At 44.2% G+C, this 20,217-nt stretch overlaps 1 protein-coding gene across 4 annotated transcripts in view; it reads left to right on the top strand.

The window, feature by feature from the left end:
* MRTFA (myocardin related transcription factor A) overlaps positions 1–20,217 on the top strand; it is a 186,940-nt gene that overhangs the window by 149,343 nt on the left and 17,380 nt on the right. For all 4 annotated transcript variants that reach the window (XM_069489875.1, XM_069489874.1, XM_069489873.1 and 1 more), the window contains 3 exons: positions 14,718–14,773; positions 18,184–18,259; positions 19,327–19,488. In XM_069489875.1, coding sequence (XP_069345976.1) covers positions 14,718–14,773; positions 18,184–18,259; positions 19,327–19,488 — 294 coding nt within the window. The remainder of the gene's footprint in view (positions 1–14,717; positions 14,774–18,183; positions 18,260–19,326; positions 19,489–20,217) is intronic.

The raw sequence follows: 20,217 nt of genomic DNA, 5'->3' as shown, positions 1-20,217 counted from the left end.
CAGCATAGTAGGATGTTATTTGAAGAAGGGCAAAGGTGATTTGGAGCTTGTGTGAAAATAGATCACTTAGGCATATTGATTATGGGGCCTTCAAAAAGAGAAGCTTGGAAGGTCAAGTTCAAAATACCTGTCTCCTAATATTTTAACCTTTTAGAGTTCACTATATCTGTTGACACTTAAGCTGTACGAGATTGTTTGCTCACCTCAACCAGTCTTGAGCGTCTTTTACCATCAGTGAGTCAAGCGTGGGAGACTCTGGAGCAGTTTGCACTTCTGGGAAGGAGAAGATTTAGCATCCTTGAGTCTCCACTTCTTACATTCATTCTTGTTAGTTGGCCTTCCTGCTGGTTTGGGTGGGGGTGACAGCCCAGGTGCCGATATGGCAAGCCTGCATACCAAAACAGGATGTGTATGAAGAGCGTTTTATGACTGTTGGTTTGGATCCTTGCTTGCCCCAGAATGTGTGGTCCCTTCTCCGCAACGCTGCCACTGAAGTTCTTTCTTTGGTTCATATGAACTTAGTTTTGGTTCTCACTGTCATGGTCAGTCCCTGGAACTGTTGACACAACTCTTTGTTGCAGAATATTTTTGTAGGCATTTTAGAGTGTCAGCTAAAAACAGAAAGACAAAAAATGAAAGTGAAGCCCAGTTGGCTCTCAGCATTTGACTGTACACACATGCTGTTTATTTTAGAAGGAAGATGATACAGAAAAAAAGTTAAGAGCAGTAACATTCCCTTAAGCTTAACATAGCTTCTAGCAGATGGCAAAGCACTTTCACTTCCATGCTAATAATCACCCCGTACTGTAGTTAGCATTTTGCAGATGAGGATACTGAACCTTAGAGGGGTCATGTGATTTGCCCTGGGTCACACTGCCACTGAAAGACAGGCAGATCCAGTCTAGGATTTCTGGCTCCAAACCCTGTACTAATTCCTGAAGGTCACAGATTATAGTGGTTCTTGTCCACGTGGGTATTTTGTGATGATAGCCTACTGTGCTTTCACCAAAATTTCAGCTTTGAAAATTGAAATAGCATCAGATCAGGACCTATAGTTGGTGAGGTTAGGTAAAAGATGGTGGAGTTGGGAGTAATGCATCACTTTTAAGCCCTCCAGTAAAACTGCTTCCAGGTTGCCGCTCATGTCTACTACTTGTGAGATGGGAAGGCAGTGAGCATCTTTCCACTTCCATCATAATAGCCCTTGGTTAAATCAGAGGTGCTTGATTTCTTTTGTGCCGTAAATTCTCCTTGGAGAATCTTGCACATCTTCTTGCTAACCAGTTGCCCCAGCAATCACCCAAAATTCAGCTCACAATTTCCAGGGATTTATAGTTACTCTAAAGCTGGTACAGCATGTCCCAGGTTAAGAGCCTCCACTCTGCCGGGATGGCGAACCCTAAGAAAAATCCATCCACCTGTTAGAGTTAACCCTTACACAGCGGTGACGTAGCCGGCCTCTGCTGTGTTGAGAAAATTTATTAAGTCCTTGTTTACTAAGTGTACTTTTTAATCAGCACCTGTGGTGGAGAGTGAGCAAATAAAATTCTTACTTTCTCACCTCTTCTTTGTCTTATGGACTAGGGAAGCAATGGTTTTCAGATTTAGTGACACCAGCATCACTCAAAGAACTTACTAAAGATTAAAATACTCGAGGCCTAGGAATCTGCATTCCAGAGAGATTCTTGTACTTCAGAGACGTTCTTCATGCAAATGGCTCTTTTTTTTTTGAGACAGAGTCTCACTCTGTTGTCCAGGCTAGAGTGCCATGGTGTCAGGCTAGCTCTCAGCAACCTCCAACTTCTGGGCTCAAGCAGTCCTTCTGCCTCAGCCTCCCGAGTAGCTGAGACTACAGCATGCCCAGCTAATTTTTTGTATATATATTTTTAGTTATCCATATAATTTCTTTCTGTTTTTAGTAGAGATGGGGTCTCCCTCTTGCTCAGGCTGGTCTCGAACTCCTGAGCTCAAACGATCCGCCTGCCTCGGTCTCCTGGAGTGCTAGGATTACAGGCGTGAGCCACCACGCCCAGCCCGATGCAAATGGTTCTTGAGCCACACTTGAAGAAACACTAGGCCAGGGGTTGTTGACATCGCCCCCCTTTTCATTTTTAGTATGGGGTAGAATATTGTTATTGTCTTCTCCCAGGAGTTCTCAAGTAGAGAATTGCCTTATCCACGTGATTGAAGAGCGATGGCAGATTTCAAAGATAGATGAGTGTGCTGCATGTAAGATAACTGGGTGCAGACAACTTATGAACCTGTCTCCAGTGCTGGGAAAAGCCTGACTCACTTGCCTCTCTTGTGGCCTTGCACCATGTCAGTGGTCAGTTTTGGCAAGTCAATAAACTGCCTAGAGCTGTGTGACAAACTCTTATGCTAGGACCAGGCAATGTGGCAAAAGGCTCAGTTAACTTTGGATGGAGGCCGGGCGTGGTGGCTCACACCTATAATCCTAGCATTTTGGGAGGCCGAGGTGGGAGGATTGCTCAAGGTCAAGAGTTCAAGACCAGCCTGAGCAAGAGCGAGACCCTATCTCTACTAAAAAAAATATAAAGAAATGATCTGGACAGCTAAAAATATATATAGAAAAAAATTAGCCAGGCATGGTGGCACATGCCTGTGGTCCCAGCTACTCGGGAGGCTGTGGCAGAAGGATTGGTTGAGCCCAGGAGTTTGAGGTTGCTGTGAGCTAGGCTGATGCTACGGCACTCTAGCCTGGGCAACAGAGTAAGACTCTGTCTCAAAAAAAAAAAAAAAAAAAAAACTTTGGATGGAGTTTGATTATACAGTGACTCCCTTTTCTGCTATTTTGGCCCCTTCAAGAGAGGGCAGGAGGGAAAAGGAATAGGAGAATGTGTGCCCCCTCGACATTTTCTAAGGTTGGATCTGAAGCCCTCCCTCCTGTCCAGCTGCTAATGTTAGAGAAAATGACAAGGCAGCTTTATTTCCAAAGGAATAGCCAGGAAAAGAAGGCAAAATGTAAAAAATCTGATTAAAATCACTTTTTTTTTGTAACTATCACACGATTTGGCGGGGGGAGGGAAGGGGGGGCAGGGAAGATGCTTGTTCAGGGAAGTGTCTATTCTATTCCTCTTCCCTCATCTCTTCCCCCCTCCCTCTCCTGCCTGATCTGAATTTTAGAATCAGACGAATCCAGAGTCTAGTCTTCATTCTGCAGTTGATTAGAAAGTGATCTCAGGCAAGTCAGTTCTCAACTATAAAATATGGAAAGTAGTAGGTACCAAGAAGCCCAAGTACGATAATTCCTAACACATTGTGCAGATATCAGAGGGAAAACAAGGAGACTGTTTGCAGCAAATCTTTTTATTTATGTTACTCTTGGAATCCTCTTTGTCAATGTCCAGGTTCACAGGCACCATCCTACTTTATTTCTTCTCCTCATTTTATTTCCTCTAGTGCCCCTTGAGAACAGAGCAAAATCCAGAATCTTACAACGCCTTTTATGGCTTTGTCTCTTACTGCATCACCACCCAGTCTTGTCTTTTCTTCACTCTGCACTGCTACCCTGACCTCCTTCATGTCCCTCTGGCACTCAAAGCCTTTGCACTTGCTGTTCTCCTTGCCTGGAAGGCTCTTCCCCACATGGCTATTGGGCTTTCTCCCTTCCTTTAGGTCTCTGCTCAAATGTTACCTTGTCAGAAAGTCTTTCCCTGACCACTCCATATAAAATGGCTTCACCTGTCACTCTATCACCCATACCCTGCTTTACATTTCTTCGTAGTATATACTACCTCCTACTGGGTTACATGCTTATTTGTTTTACGTGTGTCTGTCTTCACTCGAGTGTAAGCTCCTCAAAGGCATGGAAATTCCAGCACCAAATTGGAGTTTGACATATGAACTCTCAAATATTTGTTAAAAGACTGAGTGAGTAATAAACTCTTGGCACTTCTCTAACCTCTTAGGGACACATACCTCTGACTCGACTTTCTCCCTTCTATTCATTCCTCAATCTGTTGCAGTAAGTTTCTGCCTCTACCAGCCCACTGGCATAGCTCTGAGACCACAGGCCGTGTTGTAAGTATAGTAATCCTCTGGAAACTTTGCAACCGTTATTTTACCTGACTTCCTCACTGTTAGTTAACATCTCTCTCTTTCTACCTACACCCTTCTTGATGAAGCTTACTCCAGATGACAGCCTTGTTTCATACTCTCCTGCCTCTGTGACCCACTTCAGATGCCTTTGCTGGGCTTTCCTCATCTCCTATCCTAGAATTCTGGGATTCTCTGAGGTTCCCCGCCTTGGGAGTGTTTTCTTCTGTCTCTACATATATTGTATCATCTCTAGATAATGTCATCTTTAGTAGGTTTTCTTTCCTACACAAACACACACACACACACACACACACACACACACAGACGTAGTATTAGGAAGTTTTGATACACAGACACATATACCCCACTTGGATATTTCTTTTTTTTTTTTTTTTCTGAGACAGAGTCTCACTTTGTTGCCCAGGCTAGAGTGAGTGCCGTGGTGTCAGCCTAGCTCACAGCAACCTCAAACTCCTGAGCTCAAAGGATCCTCCTGTCTCAGCCTCCCGAGTAGTTGGGACTACAGGCATGCACCACCATGCCCGGCTAATTTTTTCGATATATATTTTTAGCTGTCCATATGATTTCTTTCTATTTTTAGTAGAGATGGGGTCTCGCTCTTGCTCAGGCTGGTCTCGAACTCCTGAGCTCAAACGATCCACCCACCTCGGCCTCCCAGAGTGCTAGGATTACAGGCGTGAGCCACCGCGCCCGGCCTGGATATTTCTTAATAGAGTATCTCACTATCACCTCATATTCAGCATGTCCAAACTGAGCAGTCTCTGTCCTCCTCCCCCTAGCTTATTTTCCCTGGATCCCCTGTCTGAGGGTGTTAATTGCACAACCATTCATTCACGCAGTCACTCCATTTTGTTCTTCTAAATGGCCTCCTAATCATTACTAGAGTGATTGTGTAAAAATGCAATTCTCACTATTTCAGCTTACAAAAATCGGTTCAGACAAGGATCATCAATAGGTGCTAGAACCATTAGGTAATTGGTTTTGGGGGAACAGGGTTTTCACATGGCCTTAAAATGTTACCCCACAGATTACATATAAATTACAAACAGGGAAATGCTACCTTTTAAGATGGAGAGATCTGGTGCCACCTTTCAAACTTTTAGCACAATCAGTGGTTATACAGCCTGATATCATATGCCTCTTGATATTAATAAATACATATTACCTATGTAGTCTTCTTGCCAAAAATATTTAACATAAATCTAATTGTGAGGAAACAAATTCAGAATGTAGAACATTGTGCAAGACAACTGGCTTAGATACTTAAAACAAGTAAGTGTCATGAAAACCAAAAAGGCAGTTCTGTTCTATATTGTGACTAAGGAAACAATAACCGAATGCAGTGCATGATTTTTTTTTTTTTTTTTTTTGAGACAGAGTCTCACTCTGTTGCCCGGGCTAGAGTGCCGTGGCATCAGCCTGGCTCACAGCAACCTCAAACTACAGGCGTATGCCACTACGCCCGGCTAATTTTTTATATTTTTAGTTGCCGGGCCAAAGTTCTTTCTATTTTTTAGTAGAGACAGGGTCTCACTCTTGCTCAGGCTGGTCTCAAACTCCTGAGTTCAAGCGATCCTCCTGCCTCGGCCTCCCAGAGTATTGGGATTACAGGCGTGAGCCACTGCGCCTGGCCAGTGCATGATTCTTGATTCTGTCTTGGATTAGGGGGAAAATCCAAATAGTTATAAAAGACATTTTGGGGGGTAATTGAAGAAATTCAAATATGGACTGTAGATTAGATTAGATTATTGCATTAATGTTAATTTTCACAGGTGTGAATAAAGTATCTTAGTTATATAAGAGAATGTCCTCAATTCTGAGGACATGTATGCACACTGAAGAATTTAGGGGTAAAATGTCCTGATGTTACATGCAACTTACTTTGAGGTGACTCCATAAACCAAAAAAATTGATAAGTGTGTGTGTGTATGAGAGAGAGAGAAATTTGGCTAAAAGATAACTGGTGAATCTAGATCAGAGTTATAAGGGTGTTCATTATTTGTTCTTTGTTGTTTTTATAGGTTTGAAAAATTCAAAATTAAAAGAGGGGAGAGCAAGGGAAAGGGTCCATGTGACTGCAGATGGGGGTAGGGGTGAAATGAATACATGGCAATTACCAGATGTGTTTCTACTCATTTTATGTTTTAAATGTAAAAACGTCAAGTTAGAAACAACTGCCCCTCCCCCTCCATGCAGCTCTGATGTCCTCACTCCCCCTGGTTAGTGTGGTGGCTACACATTGATCTCAGTATACAACCCTTAATAGCACTTGGAAAATATTGTGCCACTTCTTTCTGTTGTCTGTGGATTCTGATGAGAAATATACTGTCATTCAAATTAGTTCTTAAGTTTGTCTTTATTTGGGGTTTACTCAGCCTGTTGAATCTGTAGACTTATGTCTCTTTCCAAATTTGGAAAGTTTTCAGCCATTTAAGTGCTTTTTCAATCCCACTCTCTTTTTCTTTTCTTTCAGGACTTTGGTGACATGATGTTAGATTTTGTGTTAAAAGTCCCACAGGTTCCTGGGGCTCTGTTCATTTTTTTTTTTTTTTTTTCCCAGTCTGTTTTCTTTCTGTTCAAATTATTCTGTCTTCCAGTTCCCTGGTTCATTCCTTTGTCCCCTCCATTTCTGCTGTTGAGCCCACCCCCTGAGCTTTTTATTTCAATTATTATGTTTCTCGTTTATAAAATTTTCATTTGTTCTTCTTTATATCTTCAGTTTCTTGGCTGAGACCTCCTAAGACAGGGTCACCCAGGTTGGAATGTAGTGGCAAATCATAGCTCACCATAACCTTGAACTCCTGGGCTCAGGTGATCCTCCTGCCCCAGCCTCCTGAGTAGCTAGGACTATAGGCATGCACCACCACACCCAGCTAATTATTAAATTTTTTTGTAGAGACAGGGTCTTGCTGTGTTGCCCAGGCTGGTCTCGAGCTCCTGGCCTCAAGTGATCCTCCCACCTCAGCCTCCAAAAGTGCTGGGATTACAGGCACCACACCCAGCCCATTGAAGCATTTTTTATCATAGTTGCTTCAAAATCTTTATCAGATAACTCTTGCATCTGTGGTCTTGGTGTTAGATTTTTGATTTTCTCTTTTTCAGTGTGAGATCTTCCTGGATTTTTTGTGTGTTGTTTTTTTATTGAAACGTGGACATTTATGTAATATATTTTAAGCCTCTGCATTTTATTTCTTCTGTTTTTAGCTGACTTTCTCTTGACACTGCTCCCATAGTTTCCCTACGGGAAACGAGGTGGGAATAGTGTTCACCTCGTTATGACCAGATGGAGGTAGAGGTAGAAGTCCAAGTTCCCCATTTGGCAGCCATTGACATCTAAGTTGGTGGTGGGAGAAGGACTTTTCATTGAGGACGAGAGTTCCACCTCCCCATGTGGTCTGTGCTAACACTGTGTGGGGGTGAGCTTGTTACCACTGGACAATGGTAAAAGTCCTGGCTCTCCACCAGCCCTCCTCCGACATCACCCAGCGAGGAGGGGGAGGAGTGCCTCGTTAATGTTAAGTAGGGATGTAAGTCCAGACACCCCATTTGGTCTCCACTTACATGGTTGGGGGTGTGTTTGTTACTGGCTGATGAGCATGAAAGCCCCCGCTTCCTGCTTGACCCTCTCTGACACCACACCAGCAGGGGTATTGGGGCACCTCATTACAGCTTTGTGAGGGTGGAAGTCTAGACTCCCAACTTGGCCTTTACGAGGAGTCGGGGGGTGTGAGGCCACCGTTTTTTTCTGTGGTGTTTAGAGTAGAGCAATTATTGTCTGAAAGTCTTCTGTCTCGCTAGGCTGCCCTTTCCTGGTCCTTTGGCTAGAGAGAGCACATTTTATTGGGCCTTCTTTTGTGTACACCCATTGGCATTCCCAGGTTGCCAGCTTCTTAAGCTCAGAGTTGGGAATATATGAAGACAAATTAAAAAAAAAAAAATCCAGAGAACTTGCCACTATGTCATTCCTTGGGTGCCAAGGTCCCTAGCCGGTGTGCCTCCTTCTCTCCACCTTTCAGAATTTACTTTTGTTTGTTTTATATAGAACGTCCAGAGTTTTAAGTTGTACTTAGTGGGAAGACACAGAAAAATATGTCTACCCCATCTTCCCTGAAGCAGAAGTCCCTACAGTAGCACAGAAAAGTTCTTCATGGACTGGGCCCTGCCAACCCTTCCAGCCACATCATCCCCACGTGAACTCTTTGGTCCAACCATATCAAAGTTCTTGGAGTTTCTTAAAATTGCCTTGTTCTTTTATATCTTCGTATTTGTGCTCTTGCTCTTCCTTGGCCTGTGATGATCTCCCCACTCTTTCTTGTCTGCCTGTGGTGCTCCTATTCACTTCATTTGACTTTTTCTCTGTAAAATCTTCCTGGACAGTTCACACACTCTTTTCCTGGGGGCTCGTTTTTGTCTCTTCTGTCCTTTGTTGCACCTTAAATTACCTCCACTGTTGTACTTTCATCTTGGATCATAACTATTTGTCTCTTTGCCCCTCAGACCATCAGCTCTCATTGAGGGCTGGGACCCCATCTTTCTATCCTTGTCCTCAATAACTGGCATAGTACATACTTGAGAATTGCTTATCGGATACATAGATGGACGGCTATATGATATTTCTGGTTTCCTACCTGGTTTGTTATATGTGTTTCTTCCCATACACGCAGCCCCGTCTGATGCACTCTGTATATGCCTGCTGCTTCTACAGTGGAAAAAGAAACCCAACAGGCTTGTCTGCAAGAAGGGCTGCTTGGACTGCGCCACTCCAGTGATGTCTGTTAACTGTATTATGTTCATAGCCTTTGAGTTCCTCTGAATATAGAATTGTTGGCAAGCTTCTGGCATATTATCAAGGATGGGAACCATCTTTCTTTTTTTTTTTTTTTTTTTTTTTTATGACAGCATCTAATAAAGGGACATCTAGACCCGGGTACCTAATATATATTCCGTAATGATAACGATAAAGAAATGAGGCTTGATGGTGAATTGCTGTCATTCCCTGCTGAGAGGCATTTCCAGAATTGCTTTGTGGATCCTAGACAACTCACTTGCCTGCATGTTTAAGTAAATCTGGAGCTGGTGAGGGGAAAGTGCTAGTTTGATGTCCTAAATTACTGAGACAGATTCGTTTTTAAGGGTCCTCATGCTTACTTTGGTGCCAGATTAAATCAAGACCAGGCTGGCCCCAGGGCCCCTGCACTGTCAGCACAAATCCATGCAGACACACACGAAGCATAGCATTGAGTTCCCCCTTTTAAATGGATGCCAATATATTTTTAAAAAGAAAATGGAAATAGTTTTTCTGTTTTTATTCATAAGTGACCTCAATTAAGACAGCAAATGGGCCAGGGGAGAAAGGAAATGGGTGCTGGAGAGTAAGAACAGAATATTAATTGGTAGTTATAACCAGCCAGGGGCAGGACCCACATCTAGAACTGAAACTGTGATTAAGAATGCCACACCTCTGGGCCACTTCTGTTCATTTGATTTCTGTGGGGGCCTTGGTTGTTTTTCCTTTCAGTACGTGCTGGAAACTTCCCTTTGTTCACACAAAGCAATATAAGAGTTGTGATGGAACCAGCTACCAGGGTGGCAGAAAAGTATCAAGAACTGACCTCTGACACTAAAACTGTATATTCTTATAAACAACACACACAGCTATTGTGTTTGCATTGATCTTCGGGAGTTTCTCTTTCCAGAGACTGCCTTCTAGGAGTTTCTAGAAAAATGTGGTCGTTGGTTTGTTTGTTTGTTTGGAAACAGGTTCTTGCTCTGTTGCCCAGGGTAGAGTTCAGTAGCATCATCATAGTTCACTGCAACCTCAAACTTCTGAGGTCAAGCAATCCTCCTGCCTCAGCCTTCTCAGTATCTGGGACTACAGGAACATGCCACCATGCCCAGCTAATTTTCCCTTTTTTGGTAGAGACGAGGTCTCACCATGTTGCTCAGGGTGGTCTTGAACCCGCCTCAAGCAATCCTCCCCCTGCCTCGGCCTCCCAAGAGTGCTAGGATTATAGGTGTGACCACTGCCTGGCTGCAAATTTGATTTTGAGTCAGTAATATCCTGGTTCCTCCTGGCAAAGCTGTCAAGGCAGCAGGGAAGGGGGAGATAGAGTGCAAGATGAATGCAGCACTTCTAGTTGGACACATATTTTATGGGTTAACTTTGAGTCCTTTGGTGTTTTCCACAACTAGCAGAGGCCTAAGCTTTGAAGCCTGTTTTCTGCTTTGCTCTGCTCCCTTGTGTCTCATGGAAGCTTGAGGTGATTTTGACTCCCCATTGTCATTTGCTCCTACATTAAGAAGGCTAAGAGCACATTTAGGAATAACATTGATCGGGTGTTGGGCAGATGTGGGTGGGGGAGGGGATAGGTGTATACATATATAATGAGTGCAGTGCGCACTGTCTAGGGGATGGACACGTTTGAAGCTCTGACTCGGGGTGGGAGGGGCAAGGGCAGTATACGTGACTTAAACTTTTGTACCCCCACAATATGCTGAAATAAGAATTAAAAAAAAAAAAAAAGGCCCAAGGCTTACGTGCATCTTTCTTACATCCCCTTCACTAGGCTCCCCTCCACAGTGTGGCTTTTAACAATGCTGGCTGGACACACAGAGATTGCCCTCCTGACCTCAAAACCCAGTGCACCAAGATGACTTCTTGTCCCCGCTCCAGCCTCTCCCCAGATTAACCTAAGAAGTGCCCAATGCGAAGTCCTGAGAGAAACCTGAAGGAAGAGGGGCCATTGCTCCCTCCTCCTCTCACCTGGCAGAAGTGACTATTAAAATTGCCGAGCCTGCTGTCAGAGGGCAGAATTTAAAATGGGGAAAGAGAAGCACAAACTTGGCTGGGCTACTCAGGGTCTGAGTAACCAACACACTTGTCAGAAGGTTTACACAAGGGAAGAAAAGGAAGATAGAACTAGACCTGGGTTGGGGTCCACCACTCAGTGAATCAGCTGACAGGTTACTGCATCTCAGCAAGTGTCAGTTTCATCACACATAAAATTGGAATAACAGTCTCTTACCTCATGGGGTGTGAAGAGGATTCAGTGACATTGTAATGTTGTTGTTATAAAATGAAAGTTTTGGCCAGATGCGGTGGGTCATACCTGTAATTCCAGCACTGTGGGAGGCCAAGGTGGGAGGATCACTTGAAGCCAGGAGTTTGAGAACGGCCTGGACAATGTAGCAAGACCTCATCTCAAAAAAAAAAAAAAAATTTACATATATATATATATGAGAAAGTCTTTTGGGATTGGTCAGTATTGTCTTGAATTCTTCTCTTGGTCTTTGTTTCTGGTTCTCCTGTCTAGGCCCTGAGCAGCTAGTGAATTCCTCTGGCCTTCTCACCCCTCCCAGCTTACCTTCTAGTATCAGTGCCAGAAGCTACTTCATGGTGAGCCCCAGGTTTTGAACTATGATTTTTAATGCCTGAGGGCCCTGCGGTCCTTAGAAGCGTCCCTGAACCCCTCTTCTTAGTTTTCCTTCACCTGGTGCTGTGGTCAAGCTGACTTTTCCAATGTTGCCTGGACCCACATTGCAGTTAGCAGTATGTGTCATTGAGGCCACCTTGCTCCACCCAATCCCACAGGTTCTGTTCTCTGTTTTTCGAAGTTAAGAAACCAACTCAGAGGAGTGGAAAGAACTCTGATTTGAGGGTGATACAGAATTGGGTTGTAATCTTAACTAACTCTGCCATTTGCTAGTCTTTCCTAACCTTTCTGGGCCTGTTCTTATCTATAAAATGGAATGTTACCTACCACATAGAATCATTAGGAATATTAAATTAGAAAACATGTTTAAAATATCTACAACAGTGCCTGCCACATAAGTAAGCATTGAATAAATATTAATCCCCTTATTATGATATGAAAATTTCCTTAACTCCATGGGACCAAATAGAAATTCATATACAGTAGTCCCCCCATCTGTGGGGGACGTGTTGCAAGACCCCCAGTGGATGCTTGAAACTGTGGATAGTACCAAACCTTATATATACTCTGTTTTTTCCTATACATATATAGCTATGATATGTTAAAGTTTAATTTATAAATTAGTCACAGTAAGAGATTAAAATAGGACAATTATAACGATATGCTGTAATAAAAGTATGTGAATGTGCCTTGTGCGCGCGCGCGCGCGCTCGCTCGCTCTCTCTCTCTCTCTCTCTCTGTCTCTCTGTCTCTCTCAATACTCTACCATTTTTGGACCAATGTTGACCTTGGGTAACTGAAAGTGTGGAAACCATGGATAAGGGGGACTACTGTATACTACAGCCATTTCACCTGTCCCTCATCCCTCATTAGTTGTACACCATCCTTGTACATGAAGATGATATACTTTCCATCCCTCAAGAAGTTCTGTGCGTGTGAGTTTTTCTAGAAGTTGGATTTGTGCCTTACCCCTTGGGATAGCCATTGTAGGTTGTTTAGGCAGCAAGCCAGCCAGAGTTTTAGACAGATAATCTGTGGCTGTGGTACAGAAACTAGCTGGCCTGTTGAACCAGTGATACAGCATTTGGTGACAGCAGCACCTTAAGTATATCAGTGATACGTGTACCACTTGGTTTGGCGCTCCCGTTTGATTCTTACAGGAGTTCTGGAAGGTGCACAGATTCTCTCATTCTACCAAAGAAAATAAGACCGAGAAAGCAGTCACATCTGTGCCACCACAGTAGTAATTGGTAGAACCCAGTATTAGAACACAAATGCCTTGACTCTCTATCTGAGATTTTTGTGATGAGAGCCAGAATTATGGCTGTTCAGATGAAAGTTTAGAACTCTGTCACAGAATCCTCTAGCTCTCCTGTCCCTAGTCACTTTGTATGTTTCTTACAGAATATTCATTACTTCATTGCATGAATAATTATTGAGGGTATACTGTGTGCCTGGTACTCCAGGCACTGGAGATACTGTGGGAAACAAAGAAAAAGACACCCCCCACCCCGTGCTCTGATGGGACATATTGTAAAGGTAGGAGACTGACAGTAAACAAATAAGAAAAATATGTTGTATTCCTATAAAGAATGTCAAGACGGTGGAAACTGCTTGGAGAAAAGTAAGACAGAAAAAGAAGCTGGAGTGGGGCGGGCTGGACACTGTAAGTTTTCTCCTGGTTCTTTGCGCTTATTGTCTCATTTAGGTTGTTTATTCCCTGTGGTTTATCACACCCAGTACAGACAGGTTCCTGTAAAGCAGGGCTTTTGGAGACCAATTTTGGAGTTGAACCAGCTTTTACACAGTAGAATCAGGTGCAGGAGGCATCTGTTTACCCACCGAAATGCCCAAGACCTTCCTTTCCTGTATGAGAACTGGGACAGCCTGGAAAGTGCCCGGGAATGCTCTGGTGGATTGGGGAGGGAACCTGTACTGGTTTTTCTTAGATATTATTTGTTAAATCTAGAGCTCCCCCTGCTGTTAACAGATGGGATTGGCACTCAGTGGCGCTTTTAAGAGAATTTTTTTTATCCTAAGATTTAAAAAATTAAAAAAAAAAAAAAGTACTGCTGGGACATTTGAAGCTTTCTTCTGGGACTGCTGTTGCTGAGGCCCAGCCCCCACTGAGGGGAGGGGGGGCAGGAAGCACAAAGGCCCAGGCAGGATAGGGTCATATCTGTGTTCTTGCTACTTTTAGCGGCTCCTTACCCCTGCACTCCCACCACAGCCAGCAGCCTAGCAAAAGTTATCTCCCTGCACAGTTTCACAGCTGTTCTGAAATTCTAGGGCAGCAGAAGTGAAACTGACCACAGTCTTGTAAATTTCTCTTTTATTGCCATTGTTCCTTACTTGAAGTGAGTCAGGCCTTTCCAAACTCTCATCCTCAGAATGTCTTAAATTGTTATTTGTCCTGACAGCCAAGTTTTTGACAAAAGGAGACAGACATTCATGGTGCATTGTTTCTGGAGGGTCTTGGTTTGGGCTTGCCACCTGAACATTGTTTGCAGGAGTTGAGACCTGTGGTCTGTGCGGTGGTATCCCCAGAATAGAGCTGAGCTTTTCTCGTCAGCTGTCGGTAGTGTGTGTTCCTTTACCAGGGTCAGGCATATGATTGCTGTGAAGTTCTTTTAGTCCTTAGAGATGAAATTCAAGTTAACTTTAGCAGCACTTATTAAAATTGAAGAAGGAAATGGCACCTGAATGGACATGTATCTTTCTGGTTTAACTGTCCCACAGGAACAGTTTGGCCACTTTATGATTCCTAATGAAGTTGAAGAAGTAAGGCCGACCCGGCATGCAGCTCTGCCCCTCCCTGTGTCCAGGTCTCCTGAGAGTAACATGAGGCCTAGCAGGCGTTCTTAGAGGCTTGGCTGATAAGAGGCCATTTGTCAGGGACAGTCCAGTAATGGTCCAGGATATTTTTTTTTTAAGTTATATCCCATGGGCACTCTTTATAGAGCTCAAGCTTAGCCAGTGACTCTTCCCATTGGGAATCATAAAGTAACCAAAACTGTTTTGATGGGATAGCTGAACTATAAAGATATATGCTTACTCAGATGTCGTTGCCTTCTTCACTTCAGCCGATATTAATAGTACTGCTAAAATTAACTTGAATTTAAGATGCCTTCTCCACTGAAAATTGTAGCGCTAGACATGATGCTTTACTATAAGGTAATTCTTTTATGGTTCTTCTCTCAACAGCTTTGAAAAGTCCAGCTGCATTTCATGAGCAGAGAAGGAGCTTGGAGCGGGCCAGGGTAAGCCACCTTTCTTCCCCCAGGGACTCCCAAAGAGCATTTTCAGAGCTCACTGAATTGCTGGTTATATTTCCTTTCAGTCTAGCAGAACTCTAGGATCAGCCCTGGCCTCACAGTTCTAAATAGAAACTTCATACCTAACTACCTAACCTCAGCCATCTCCCATGGTGATTATATGGAACATGATTGGAATAAAGTTTCTCTTTTAGTACATTTAAGAATATGGAATGATTACCCGATCCTCCTTCCCTGACCCTTGCTTTGGAGACCCCAGGTATTTCCACATCTTCAATTCCATGTCACCTCTTGTAGATATTAGGACATGAGCATCAGCCTTGGGAAAGCTTCCTGAGTCCAGGGCTGCACTGCCCACACCTCTGCAAGACCAGGAAACCTCCCTGGTCTCTGTCTGTCCAGAGCAGCCAGTGTCCACTTGGCCCTTGTGGAAAGCAGAAGCTGGCCTGCACTCCAGGCCCAGGTTTCCTGCTGCAGCACCTTACTTGTGTCCCCGTCCCACTCTCAGTTTCAGTTCCCCAAGGGCCCCTGGGGAATATTCTGCTGCTTATTGTGGGCAGAGATGGGGAAGTTGCCAAAAGTTGCTTCCCCCTCCCACCCCTGTTACTTTTTACCTTTACATTAAGTCAAGGAAAGAGAAACCTCTACAAAGGGAGGACCGTGGGCCATGGCTTCCGGAAGACCCACAGTTCTTTTAGAGACTTGGAAATATTTACCTCCAAGACTTTTCTTACTTTCTTCAATTTTTTTCCCCAAGAAAATCATGATTACTTCTTAGAGTGAGTGGGAAGAATGAGGTCATGGGCACTGGGGACCAAAGCAGTAAGGAGTAGCAGCAGGGGGAGAGGAGTGGCATTGCCTGCGCCCCCACCCGGTCAGCAGACCCTGCACCATTTCCTTGACTGCTTCTCACATAGGAAAGGAGCAAATGAGAACTAATTTAGTTTTATTGAGCACTTTTGGGTGTGAGATTATGTCTGTTTTTTATTTATCCTCACATTAACTCTTATGAATTAGGTGTTATCATCCTCATTTTGTAGATGCAGCTGAGAGGTTAACTGACTTGTCCAGCAAAGTGGCAAAGCTGGGACTCAAACCCTGGTCTGTGGATTCTATATTTTTTTTTAAGAAAAATACTTTTATTTCATAACACATGGTAACTATGTACATCCAATATGTACTTATTTTGCACATATGTTCACAAATGACTTCCACATCCCAATAACTGCTTTCCTATTTAAGCATGTACTAAGAATTATCTTAGTTGATATGTAAAAAATGAACATATTGGATTGGTTATAGCAGAATTTGCATTAGTTAATTCTGAAAATTTAAAGCTTTGAAAAACTGCTACATTTGCATCTCATACTTCCAGATGAATAAGATACTGCAATATCAGCTTATATTCCTGAGATATCTCATTTGTTCTCCCAGTGATAGAACCAGTCATTTACATCTGCTGGCGCTGTGTAGGCAGCTTCACATGGTTGTAGAAGAGCAGCCACGGTGGCTTTGGCAGTGTCAGGGTCACACTTAGAAGGGCTCTCAGACACTCTTGTATTCCCACAGCTGATTCCTTTTCCATCAGTTTTCTTAGACACTAATGCTCTCCCATGGTCATGAATGCTTTTAATGATGTCAGTTGCAAAGTCCTTATCTTTAAATTCTGCACCAAAAGCAAACTAGTTCTCTGGTTTTCTGTCAGGAACTTTGTACCCTCTAAACCAGCCCAGGGTAGCTTCTAGGTAGCTAGGTTTCGGCCATTTGGCATCTTTAACATGTTTACTATTTGTTATAAAGGATACAACTCAGGAACAGCCAGGTAGAAGAGATTCATAGGTATGTGGGAAGGGGTGAAGGGCTTCCCTGTCCTCTCTGAGTGGTGTGCCACCCTCCTAGCACCTCCGTGCATTCGCCAGTGCAGAAGCTGCTCCGGATATTTTCTTAATCATTACTGCATTCTGCCTTGGCCTTGGCCATTGTTCAGAGCTTCAGATGGTTTAGAAAATATGCCTCCCTTTGATCCCTGTGAAGACCTGCAGTACCAGACACCTGCTCCACCATTCTCTGCAGCACCTGAGGCAGGACCTCTGCCTACTGCAGGTGGGGTGATAAACCCAGAGCCCAAAGGCACTTTAAACCGTCTCTTGGAGAGCTCAGTGCACTCCCCTTCCCACCCCTGGGCTGGCACAGAGCTGCCCAGCCAGAGCACCGAGGCAGCAGATGGCCAGGGCAAGAACCACCATTGACCTTTGCTAGATATATTAACAATATGCTCTGATACTTCATTTTCTACTGTGCTTTATCTTACCCTATACTGTCCTGTGCTTGCTGGTCTTGACTCACTGATGTTCTGTGGTTTGAAAACTGCTGAGGCAGAAATGAAGAGTACAGGTTCTGCAGTCAGATCTCGGGTCACATATACATTATAATTAGCCCCAGGCAGTGGGGTGACTCTGTGACTGTTGAGGGGATGGTTTAGTTTGCCCAGAGTCTAATGAATGCAGAAATGAGGACATCGGACTTTGAGGAACTAGAGCTATGACCCCATGTATCAAAATTAGTATTCCAGTCGGCAGCCACTCTCAAAATGAATGCAAAATGTTCATGAGATCACAACAGTGCTGAATTTTTTGAAACAGGATATAAAATTATATTCAGTATGATTACAGCTCTGCAAAGTTAAACTTACCCTCTGCATGGAAGAATGACTAGAGACAAATATTCCAAATTACAGTGGATAATTAGAATTTTTTATTTTCTAATTTTCTAAATTTTCTTCAGTGAACATATATTACCTTTTTTTTTTTTTTTTTAAGAGATGCGGTCTCACTCTGTTGCCCAGGCTGGAGTGCAGTGGTATGATCACAGCTCACTGTAACCTCAAACTCCTGGGCTCAGGTGGTATTTATCCTCCTGCCTCAGCCTCCTGAGTAGCTGAGACTACAGGCTTGCACCACCATGCCCTGCTAATTTTTTCATTTTTTTGTAGAGATGGGGTTTCACTGTGTTGCCCAGGCTGGTCTTGAACTCCTGGCCTCAAGTAATCCCCCCATCTTGGCCTCCCAAAGTTCTGGGTTTATAGATGTAAGTCACTGCACCCAGCCCATATATTGATTTTATGATAGTAAAAGTAATATTTTTTTTTAATAGATATAGTAGTAGTCCAGCCTCAGAGAGACAAATGGTCTTGAAGGATGGAGCGCTTGGCAGGTGCAGTCGGAAGTTGATGTGGCCTCCCCTGGCCTCAGAACCCTGTAGTCACCAAATTGAGGTCACAGGGGCTGCAGAGATAATTAGCAGCAGCCACTATGGCCAAGGCTGCTTTGTGGGACTGTTCATGCTATAAGCTTGTGCCCTGAATTTGAGAATTTCTTGTTGTGTTTTTTCTATAGACAGAGGACTATTTGAAACGGAAGATTCGTTCCAGGCCTGAGAGATCGGAGCTGGTCAGGATGCACATTTTGGAAGGTGTGTGAGACTGGAAATGCTTCTCATGTAAACCCTGTTCTCACCATGTGCTCACTGCTGTACCACCCACTTCCTTCCTGTCTCCTTCTTGCTTCTCACTCCCACTTCTGTCGGTAGCGGGTGAGCCAGAGTCCTAGCACAATAAGACAGCTGTGCTGCGGTGGCCACCTACTGAGCATCCTCTAATTCAGTTCAATTCCGACACTGTCTGCCTGGAGATAGTGTCAGATCCCACAGGCTCAGTCCCACAAGACTGCCCCTACTTCAGATGCCAGTTGTAAGTCTCAGGTTGTGACCTGCACATTGGTTTAGGCAATTCCCAAGAAGCACAGTCACATTCTCTTGGGTTGGCTTGACTTGTTCTCCTGGGTCTCACCATCGGTGTGAAATCGCTTCTCTCTGCCAGGGCATATCCCTGCTCTCCTCCAAAATCTGCTTTTAAAATGCATTCATTTTCTTTTTTATGTTCATTCATTCATTGACTTGGCATTTACTTGAGCACCTGTGACAAACAATACCCTCTTCGTCTAAGAGCGTCCTAGATGTACCCCACCTGCCCCCAGCCATACACATTTCCACATTTTTAGTGAAGGAATGGTTTTGGTTCCTGGAAGCAGCATTAATATATCTACTTTTGGTTTGTTTAGTTTTGAGCTGTCTTTAGGACTAGAAGGAAATTTTTCTATTCTGAACTCCACATTTTGCAGATAAAGACACTGAAAGCCAGAACAGAGAGGTGAATTACCCAGTAACCCAGCAAGCCTGAGGGAAAGTGGAGACCATTGCATCAGCTGGTGCTCCTTCAGCTCTGCAGCTGCACCTCAGAAAGTCCTCTCAGCTGACCCGTGCCTGGGCACAATTGTGTGTGACCATGTGCTGCCCACAGCAGGGGCCCCTCTTTTGTTCTTACGAGACTTCAGGCCAGGCCCCTTCTCTGCCCGGGGTGTGCTTTCCATTCTGACAGTCTCTGGTCCTGTCCAGGAGGAAGGAGAGCTGCTCTGGGGTTCCCAGGACAGAACCAAGTCCACTGATACGTCGTCTTGCACCCCATTCTTTCCCATGGACAGAAACCTCAGCCGAGCCTTCGCTCCAGGCCAAGCAACTGAAGCTGAAGAGAGCCAGGCTAGCCGACGACCTCAATGAGAAGATTGCACAGAGGCCGGGCCCCATGGAGCTAGTGGAGAAGAACATCCTGCCCGTGGAGTCCAGCCTGAAGGAAGCCATCATTGGTGAGGGGCCCAGCCACCCTGTGTGGGCTGCAGCCAGGATGCAGGAGGGGAGGGAGCGCCGTGACTACAGCAGGATTGGGCTGGGGCTCTTGGCTGCTTGCTCTTAGACTTCCTGCTTAGCCGTGGGAGAACCAAGGCGCAGAGTTTGAGGGCCTGATAAGCAGGTTGTGTTAGTTTGGGACAGTGCCAGCTGCCTCAGGGATCAGGGACATACAATAATAAATAACTGAATAAGTAACAGAAAGGTCTCTGTTCACTTTCCATCTCTATAAATTCAGGGACTTATCCCTCTTTCACAGGGTAGGTAGATGTCATGATCAACATGTATGAACACGCAGAGATGCCAGGAATTAGAAATCTGTACCTTACTGTTTATTTTTTATTTATTTATTTATTTATTTTTAATTAATTAATTTATTTATTTTGAGACAGAGTCTCACTCTGTTGTCCAGGCTAGAGTGCTGTGGCATCAGCCTAGCTCACAGCAACCTCAAACTCCTGGGTTCAAGCAATCCTCCTGCCTCAGCATCCCGAGTAGCTGGGACTATAGGCATGTGCCACCATGCCTGATTAATTTTTTTCTATATATATTTTTCGCTGTCCAGATCATTTCTTTTTATTTTCAGTAGAGACGGGGTCTCGCTCTTGCTCAGGCTGGTCTCGAACTCCTGACCTCCAGTGATCCTCCTGCCTTGGCCTCCCAGAGTGCTAGGATTACAGGCGTGAGCC

This window comes from Eulemur rufifrons, chromosome 16 (assembly GCF_041146395.1).
Source record: "Eulemur rufifrons isolate Redbay chromosome 16, OSU_ERuf_1, whole genome shotgun sequence".
Taxonomy (NCBI): Eukaryota; Metazoa; Chordata; class Mammalia; order Primates; family Lemuridae; genus Eulemur; species Eulemur rufifrons.
This window is presented reverse-complemented; position numbering and strand designations above follow the sequence as displayed.